General features: G+C 27.7%; 1 protein-coding gene across 2 annotated transcripts in view; it reads right to left on the bottom strand.

Moving 5' to 3' along the window:
- Positions 1–8,559: 8,559 nt before the first annotated feature.
- The window catches only part of LOC100196991 (glutathione hydrolase-like YwrD proenzyme), a 29,317-nt gene continuing 27,218 nt past the window's right edge, over positions 8,560–10,658 (bottom strand). For both annotated transcript variants that reach the window (XM_065801839.1, XM_065801838.1), the window contains exon 9: positions 8,560–8,999. In XM_065801839.1, coding sequence (XP_065657911.1) covers positions 8,703–8,999 — 297 coding nt within the window. In that variant the 3' untranslated portion in view covers positions 8,560–8,702. The remainder of the gene's footprint in view (positions 9,000–10,658) is intronic.

Genomic DNA, 10,658 nt, shown 5'->3' with positions numbered 1-10,658 from the left:
TTAAAACATGAGTGGTTAAGAATCGGCTTTTGCGGAACTCCACTTATAATCATCGTTCACTCATCGTTCTTCAGATTCCTAAATAATAAAAACATATTGTTTTCTATTAATAAGGTTGAAATTTTGAGACTCGAAAACCAGATTTGGATTGTGTAAAAACCATTGTCGTCAACAATTTGTCAAACTTCCAGAGACCTCCTCCCCTCCCTTTCCCTGCCCCCTTCTTCCTCTCCCTCAAAAGTTACATCAACATTTGATTGTCCCCACCCTCTTCCCCTCTAATAATTATATTAAATTAGAAAAAAAAACATTATTTTAAATTGACTAGTTTCAAATAAACAAACAAGGGTTTAAAAGTAAAACGTTTAGGAAAAAAAAACTTAAATTTTATTTTATGAACATATTTTACATCAATGTAACCTTTAAAATTACAAATGCTTGCTATAAACAAAAAGTGAATAAAAGTAAAAGGTATGAAAAAAATTGATAAACTTTTAACTTATGAACAAGTTTCCAATTTTTAACTTAAGAACATATTTCACAATAAAGTATACGCCTTACACGTTTAAATTATAAACATATTTCAAATTAATATAATTCTCGTTTCTTTAACATTAGATATAATCCTTATTCAGAGTGAAAGTCAGTTATTTTTAATAGAGTCTAGAAATTGTATAAAACCAAGGTCGGCAGCCTTTTGAAATGGAACTTTTGAAAGTTACAATTTACCAAGTTTTTTCAGTTTTTAAAAATGGAAGACCCAAAAGTTATGCGGCCGTGGTGTAGTGGTCAGAGCGCTTGCTTTATAAGCCAGAGATCCAGATTCGAAACGAGCTTTGGACATATTTTTGCATCACGGTAAGGAAAGAGGAATGACCTTCCTGGTTAAATGCACTTCCGCGGAGCTCAGTGACAAGACCGTTAGGTCTTCTTGGGGCACCTTTACAACAACAACAAAACAAAAACAAAAAAGTTACAATTTTCCAAGTTTTTTTCAGGTTTTAAAAAACATCATTTTAATTTAAATATTCTGATGCAAAAATTAATTTAAAAAAAAAGTAAACTATTACTTATTTAAAAACACAACTTTTTCAATAAACTTGTAAACAAGAAAAATATTTCATCAATAATTAAAATATGAAATATTTATAAATAAATGTTATTCTTTAATGTCCATTTTGAAATTAATACAAATATACCCTTTACCAGCATAAAATTAACATTTTACGCAAGACCATAACTTGCAAACTTGGCTTTGGGTTTTGATGTTCTTCAGGTAAACTTTCAGAATAAGTTCATGGCATTCATAATCAGAATAATTCATAATAAGGCTAGCATAATCATGTTCTGCACTTACTTTTAAATTTTCTTTCTTCAAAAAATGTATTAGAAGATTTAGGAATAAGAAACGTTGTTTGGTAATCAATATTACCTTTGATTAACCTGCAGATAAACGTGCAGATTATTGTTAAACGTGCAGATTATTGTTAAACGTGCAGATTATTGTCAAACGTGCTTCTGACTTGGGTTTGATCTGATAGATCTCAGACAATTTGCTTATTCTAAATGGTCTGTGACAAATAATGTTAAGAAATTATCATCAGCAAAGATGTATGCATTGTATAGGTAAATATCATTTTAAAAAACCTTGTGGACTTATTAATAACTTTTTAAAAATTGCAAATACTGAAGTTTCTAGTTGCTTTAAATTATGGTTACAGTGTGGCAAGAGTGATATCATTACTATTTTATCAATTTCATATGAGAAAAGTAGTTGTTCAAGATCAACAAAACTTTATATTCATTGAAGACTTCAAATACCTAATATAATGTTTTGACCTACCCCAATACAGTCAAGTGCAGCATTTGTAATTTTGCGATGAAATTGGGGAATTTCCTTAAGCATTTATAAGATTACCAATTGGACATTGGTCTTGTGTCAAATATGTTAGTGTGTTCTACAAAAAGAAAGTTTATAAAGAACAGAGCAGTGATAAATTAGTAAAAAAAACACTTATCTAACTTGAGTTGATTAGGTTGGTGTTCTAAAATATATATTTAGTAAATTCCTGGGACCCTCTAATTATGCTCCTATTGATGTAATAATGCAGTATGCAAAAAATCTTTGAAATAAATTATCGTTTAGATATGTCTTAAAAAATTCGATTGGTCCATAATAAAAATGCATAAAAACTCTTCTAAAACATGTACACCCACTCTTGCTCCATTTTTTCTCTTTCTTCGCGGCTGACAAATAAATTTATAATTAGGAAATTTGTAATTAGAATTCAAATCAAGTTTTCGTTCCAGGTCTCTAAATAATATACGACGTTAACGTGTAATTTATAATATTTAAAAATTCTTTAATTTATCAAATTTTTTATTTATGTTTCTAATATTTATCTAATATTAATTTAAATCTAATATTTATGTAGTATTAATTTAACTGACACAGAAAAAGAATTGATTACTACTGTTTTTTTAAATTTAGAAACATAAAAGTAAAGTGTATTTTAAATTTTCAATTCCTTTGAGTATCTTAAAAAATAAATTAGGTATTTGATAAAATATCTTCAACAGGTTCAAAATTTGATAAAATGTCTTCAACAGGTTGAAAGTGTCTTCAACTGGTTGAAAATGTCTTCAACAGGTTCAAATTGTCTTCAACAGGTTCAAAATGTCTTCAACAGGTTCAAAATTTCTTCAACAGGTTCAAAATTTCTTCAACAGGTTCAAAATGTCTTCAACAGGTTCAAAATGTCTTCAACAGATTCAAAATGTCTTCAACTGGTTCAAAGTTTAAATAATAATTTAAATCTTTTTCAAAAGCTTTCTTTAAAATGAAATAAATTTTTAGAATAAATCTTTTTTAAAAAACCCTTGATTCAAAACTCCAATCCTAATCGCTTGTTCAAACTTGATTTGTCATTTAATAGATCTCAACAAGGAGTTTATTTACTCTGCCTTCTGTTTTTTCCATTTTTTTGTCGTTGTCGTCTCTTAATTAATCCATCAGTACGCAAGTTTTTTACTCTATTTCTGATTCTCTATAATAATTTTTTTTTTTTTTTTTTCGCTGTTAATATAAAAATAAAATTACAATGAAACTTTTACGTTACACAAAGAAATATAAAACAGACAGGGGATCAAAGAAGATACGGATGACTGGTGTCACCACAATCTTTTCATAGAGCCCCTTTACAATAACATTTAAAGCCCACATGGCTTTAGTAAATTTACAATGAAATATTTTTTCTAAAAAAAATACTACGTGAAGAATAAAACTCAATAACATTTAATAACATTTAAAGCCCACATGACTTTAGTAAATTTGCAATAAAATATTTTTTCTGAAAAATACTAGGTGAAGAATAAAAACTCATATATACATCCTCATATGTACACATACACAAACACATATATAAACATACTTACACACAAATATATAAACATACTCGCATATATATCAGAAGTTTAGGAGATGCAATTTCATTTGTCGTTTAAAAGAGAAAGTGCTTTTCAAATCTTTTATATTGTTATTTTTTAATTGATTCCATAATGACGGACCTTGGTTAATAATTGAGAATTTTGACACTTGTGATTTTACTCTGCTCAATTGATAGTTATGGTTGCTATTTGACCGAAGATTGTATTTTTGTGAAAACGCCAATGTAAAAGTATCAGAAAATACTTTTGGCAGCAAGTTATTCTTATATTTATGCATAAATATTAATATTTGAAGCGAATTAAGTTTTGATATATTTAACACATTCATGTATTTCATTACAGAGGAACGGTTTTCTAATCTTTTTAAATAGTTAACCGCTTTACATGCGTGGTTTTGTAGCCTCTGTAATCTTATTAATTTAGTTTTGTGTGTGTTAGCCCAAACAATATTAGCGTAAGAGAGATGACAATGAACAAGACTAAAGTAAAGCATTTTGCGTGATTTATAATCAAGAAAGGCCCTAGATTTATATAATACACTTATAGCAGATGATATTTTTGCTTCAATAAGACTAATATGTTTTTTCCATGATAGGTTCTCATCAAATATTACTCCCAAAAACCTTGTATAATTTACTCGATTTATTTCATTTTTATTAATTGACAGTTTTGGCAACTTTAACGGAAGATTAGTTGATTGTCTTATTTTATGGAAGAGAGTAAAGCTTGTTTTTTCACAATTTAATGATAACTTATTAGCTATAAACCATTGGTTAAAGCTTTCCAGTTCAGTGTTCATTGTTTCGAACAATATTTTTACATCAGAATTGTTGTAGAATAAATTTGTACCGTCTGCATACATAATTGACGATATTTTATGAGAAGCTTTATTCATGTAATCATAAATTCTAATAAAAATTACCCTTTCAAATATTTTTGAAAAGACAGGGAGTAGTGATATAGGGCGGTAATTGGAAACAGAAGAACAATCACCATTTTTAAAAACTGGGTGAATTTTAGCTAATTTTAATTTATCAGGAAATATACTATTCTCAAATGAAAATGCTATTAAATAAAATAATGGTTTACTTATACTATCCATAACATAGATAGCTACATTACTAGTAATGTCGTCATATCCACATAAATTATTACGCTTTAGTTCAAATAGCACTTTGTTAAACTCGTGTTTATTTATTTTTTCAATAGATATGCTAGTCGTGGGTTTATCTCCCAAGTATTCATCAAACACTTTAGTCGACTGAACAATATTAGATGCAAGAGAGGCGCTTACATTAACAAAATATTTGTTAAATTCTTGACATATATTTTTCTCACTTGTTATAGTTTTGTTGTTAATAATTACTTGTTTTGGTAAGCAAGAGAGTTTCTTTTTCTCTCTTCCAGTTTATAATAGACCAAGTTTTCTTGATATCAAACTTGTTTTTAACTTTAGTTCAATATTGTCTGTTGAGGATTTTTTTCCTGCATTATCTCTGCGATAATTATCATTATCTCTGTGATCTTGTTTGACTTTAATAGTTTTTTATTTACAGGTTTTTATTTCTTACATCATTCTTTCACCTTTATTTACAACTTTTTCAAAGAACAAAATTGTCGCATTTTCTAAAGCAATAAAACGGCAAAAGATAAAAATACTATATGAACAATAATATAGCAACAATAAATATAGCAACCTTGAATTATAGCTAATTTGCTTTATTAAACTATATAAAAAGCTTTTGTTTTTGGACACTATTTTTTATCCTTTTTAAAAATCTGGTTCAAAAAAATACCTGGTACTGATCTTTTTGAAAAGTATTAAATTCAGTAAATTGACTTTTGTGAGGCATATCGGGGCAAAAAACTATTTATATAATTGATTATAGTCAGTTATATAAATGGTAGTAATCTATAAATTACTACCATTTTATAGTGCTTTTTACAATGCGATGATTTTTTTTCTAAAATATTGTTTTTTTATTTTGAAAATTAATATTAATTAGCGGATTCAAGGTAGAAATTATTAGAAAAGATGGCGATACATATTGCATCCAAATCTGTTCTACGTCGGCATATTACCAATAATCAAGGTCATCAAAATTGTTGCAAAAATATTGCCAGTTATTATATAACCATTATTAGATATAACTATCACTGACAAACATAATTTTTACAAATAATGAAAAAAATTTTTTTGTTACCTAACTTCACCTGTTAGCGCACACATCTCTATATGATTTAAGATTACTATACTTGTCGCAAAGTATATATACAAGTTATTGTTGCTATAGTATTGTTATTATATTTGAATATTTTAAATTTTTAGTTGAAACTGTATGAAAATAGAGTTTATATGAAAACTAGAATCCAAGTTTAGTGCTGCATTATACAACTTTAAATGACTATATTTTATACTAGTAACTTATACTAATGACACATGCTTCTACAGTATGCAATACACATGCTTCTACAGTATGTAATACACAACCTACAATGAATAAAAGCATCACCTGCACTAATGACACATGCTTCTACAGTATGCAATACACAATCTACAATGAATATAAACATCATGTGTACAACTATAACAAATTTTAACAGTTTACAAGTCTCACCAGCGCTCACTATACACTGCAACAAATCACTATTTTCCTGTTTTGCACGGCTAACTTAAAAAATAGGAAAAGTTTGCTATTACAGATTTTCACTACTTTTGTTTTTGCAATTTTTTATCTATAAGTTTGAAAAAATTTATTAAGATTAGTATTTGTTTCTTAAGTGTCCCTATATACCCCCTTCACCTAAACTGCTTTTTTTTTTCAATAAAATACTTATTGTGGAAAAGACTTTAGAAGTATTCAAAAATTCTCTGTTGATTAACCCTGTACCTCTTCTTTATCTAATAGAATGGCGTAGATGTACACCTAATTTATATTTTCCTGCCTTAAATTATGAAAGCTAGATCTTTGTGACTATACTCATGGGTTGTTATTTGGTTGGCTGTGGCTGTATCTTTCTATTATCTTCTAATGAGAGCACAGCTCTAAAACTCAATTTTATAATGCTGAGGCTGTCTGGTAGTGCGGTTTTCTGAACTCTGTGATAGCTCTAAGAGAGACTGATTCAACAGCTGTAAATTATTAGAGTATTAACATTGATATTTTGAATATCGTTGATGTCCCTGTTGATTCTTTTGTTGAGAACAAAAAAAAGAAGCTCTTTGTTCGAATTTACGTTGATTAGGGGAGTGAAGCATCTGCATAGCTTATTACTTAATGTACCATACACTATTTATAGTCTATGTCAACTGTCATGCACTACCTATCTATAATTATGTAAACTCTATATTTTAACTCTGTTAATATCATGAATGAAATAAAATATCTATAGAACTTGATAAAAAGTAAAAATGGAGTGAAACGCATTATGCAAGAAAAGTATCCAAAATCAAATAAACTTTAAAATTTGGAACAGAGTGTCAGAATGCGAGAAAACGTTATCGAGCAAATTTCTATGGAATAAATTTTGAAGTGAAAATTGCTGAAAATAATTTTTTTTTTATTTTAAGTTTTTTGTTGGGCTTGATAAACTTAAAAAAGTAGAGTCGAGTTTATTGTAATCTGTGATATAATTTTTCACCAGCGAAATTTTTGTTCAATTCAACATTCTTTTTCAAATTACACAGGAATTATTGAGTAAGATAAGATGACTCTAGATAAAAGTTTATAAACTAAATATCACTTTTGTGATTATTGTAAATGATGACACTTTAATGACTCTAATTATTACAATTATTATTATTTTTATTGTTATTATTGCTATTATTGTTATTGTTATTATTGTTATTATTATTATTATTATTTTTATTACTATAATTATATATATATATATATATATATATATATATATATATATATATATATATATATATATATATACATCATAATTTTATTTACTATTGGGAGAGAAGCTGTAAGCAAAGTCAACCTGAATTTTATGTTATCCTTTTTATTAGGTTTACAAAAACATTAATATCATCTCCAATTAAATTAGTTTATAATTTACTTGCCTTTTAATCACCCTTAGCGACAATAGCCACTATAAATATTCTTGGCATTCAAGGTAACGACTTATCCAATTTGTCGAAGTCAATTTTATTCCACTAACTAATAAGTTTTTTCCACATCTTATGCATCATTAGGCATTAGTTTTTGACATTACTTTTGGTTCTTCGCATAAAAATCCGATAGGAGAGAGATCTTGTGATTGGGGAGGCTAGATCTTGCTTTTCTCCTTTAAAAAAAAGTTGTTTATAGTTTGCAAAGTCATAATAGTTTTATGAATATCTATCACTGTACAGTTACATTAGGTTTAAAACACCGAAATGTTAAAAATGCATTGACTGTGTTCATTATAACGATCAGAGATATTTTCTTAAAACAAAATGTATTTTCTTTGTTTTCTTTTATAAATGTGGGAAAATTTGTAAAGCATCTATTTAAACGATGGTTTGTTGTTACCTAGTTTTTGATATTTTTATTATCGATGTTTGTTTCATCCGTATACTATATTATAACTACAAATGGAACAAATGTTTAAGGATTTTTTTTTTGTGTGAGAGAAAGAGAAGCAAGAACTCAGCTATGATAGATAAGAAATGTATTCCTGGAAAAAGTTAGTTGAATAATGTATGATTTATTAACAGGTTTATGATGAATATTTAATAATTAGGTTGGTTTATGATTTATTATTAGGTTGGGTAAAGTATAAATATATATATGTGATTGCGAGACCAAAAGCTAAGGGCACTAATTTTAATTTATTAACCTTTCAATAAAAGTCTTAAAAATATTGATCGCCAATATCAATAACAAGAATTAATTTTGTTGGGCACCTTAATAACATGATAAATATGCTTAACCCCAAAATATAATGTAAGTAAAAAAGTTTGTACAAAAACAAAAACTTGAAAATGTGAAAGATTATTATTAAAAAACGTTTTTTATTACAGATATATTACAGTAAATGAAAATAGAATAAAGGCTTGCTTTAGAAAAAAACTTATTAGTGACGCGCAACATAGCACGGGTAATAAACTTCACAATTGTATTAATAATAATATAGTTATTATCCTAACTTAGTTTTTTATACATTAAAATTAAATTATTTTACTTAATATTACAAATTAAATCAAATTATTTCACCTTATGTTAAAAAATTAAAATCCAAATAACATCTACCATATCTAAACCTTAATAACCTAAAGCACATCCATCAGATCTGCTTTCTGAACCGCACCATAGTACTCGATTACCTTGCTCGTCGTAACGAACCTGAATTATTTGACCTCGTCCAAACATCGAACGACTAAATTCTGAAACAACTACAACGTTATGACCCAGACCTTTTAATTCTTCAATTATTTTCTCCGGAATTCCTTCTTCTAGATATACGATATGCGGTTTAATGTTGTGGTACTTAACGCAGTATCTAGGGTGACAGAGGGCATTTTGAGGTGTCATACCAAAATCAATCATGTTTGACAAAGCCTAATTTATTATTGAAAAAAATATATAATAAAAAATATTGTCATAAAAATTAATTTAATAAAACTTAATTAAAATGCTCTTTTGTTACAAAACAGAAATATTTATAAAAACTTTATACATAAAAACTTAACAAAATCACTCATACTCTTATATTAAAGAAAAGTTATTAATGCAATAGTGAACCAGAGTTGTTAACAAAGCAAAAAGTAGCAGGGCCATGGCCACGGCCACATGTTACAAAGCCAACGCTAAGACCAAGGCCAAAAGTTACAAGGCCAAGAGTTTTAAGGTCAAGGCCAAGATTAGGAGTTTCAAGGCCAAAGCCTACGCAAACATTTTCAAGACCAAAGACTTCAACTTTTGCATTACGTTTAGGCCAATTATTAACAAAACTGTAATTAGCAAGTGCTGTGACAATAAAACCACATTTTGTAAAAATAGAGCAAGATTATGTGCAGAATTCAACAAAATCAATAAGAAAATATGTATTTTTTTAAGGCCAAGGCCAAAACAATCAAGGCCAAGACCACAATTTTTAAGGCCAAGGCCAACAGTTTCAAGGCCAAGGCCTCAATTTTTGGCCTTAAGGCAAGGCCGAGGAGTGATCCTTACGTAATAATTAATGTTTGGATAGATGTATAATGGATTAAATGTATAATAAATAAAATGTATGGATAGATGTATAATGGATTTAATTGGTAATAAGTAAAATGTATGGATAGATATAAATGTATCTACTATGTTGCAGCAAAGATGATAATACAGGAATTTAACACAGAGTTAACGACACGGGGGGAAAGAAGGGACCAAGGAGGGTCCCCACTTTTTTTCTAAAAGACTTAAATTTTTCTAAAATTTAAGTTAACTTTATATTTATTTAGTGTAGATTTAGGTTGTGGAGCAGTTTTTGAAAACATCAACATGATACATCTTTAAGTGACGCTTTTTCTTTTTTTTAGAAAATTTAGATATATAGGACTTTTTTTAGAAACTGACGATTGTGCCCTCCACTTCGAAAACCGTGTTGGCCATGTAACAAAACGAGTTAAGTGTTCTTAAAGTGTCCTTGATCTTAAAAATAATTTAACTCAAAAATTTGAACTAACCAAAAATGAGTAACATATTTTTGAGGCTCATTAACTTATATCAGAGGAGGAATATCATTTTATACAAATGAAAAACATTTGTACATAAATGAAATGTAATTGTTATAGTCTAATTAATGGTTTATAAGTTTTAAATACACAGAGAAGTAAAAAAGTAACGCACTAAATAATTTTTTTTGAAGTGTTTAACTGTATGATCTTTTTCTGATTAACTTTTTTTTAAATATTTATTTCAATTATTACTAGGAGTTACTAGAAGTTATCATAGTTACTAAAAGAGTTATCTGCAGGTGGAGCAAAAATTAGGTGTTTCAATGTTCTGAAGTGTTAATGTGAAGATTTTCTAAAGTGGCTGTTCAATATTCTCAAGTTTCTTTATCAATAAAGCCTGTTTAAGAAGAGTATATCTTTTTTTACATTTGTATATTTCTTTAAAGAAGTGCTGTTTTAATTTTCCATGTTAATTATTTTAATTGTTTAGATATATTTTTTTCTTAAACAGCTTTGTGACCAACATAACTTGCTGAAAAAAAGAATAGGTTGCAGAACAAAA

Source organism: Hydra vulgaris, chromosome 07 (assembly GCF_038396675.1).
Source record: "Hydra vulgaris chromosome 07, alternate assembly HydraT2T_AEP".
Taxonomy (NCBI): Eukaryota; Metazoa; Cnidaria; class Hydrozoa; order Anthoathecata; family Hydridae; genus Hydra; species Hydra vulgaris.
The sequence above is the reverse complement of the archived record's forward strand: the minus strand, read 5'-3'. Positions and strand labels throughout refer to the sequence as shown.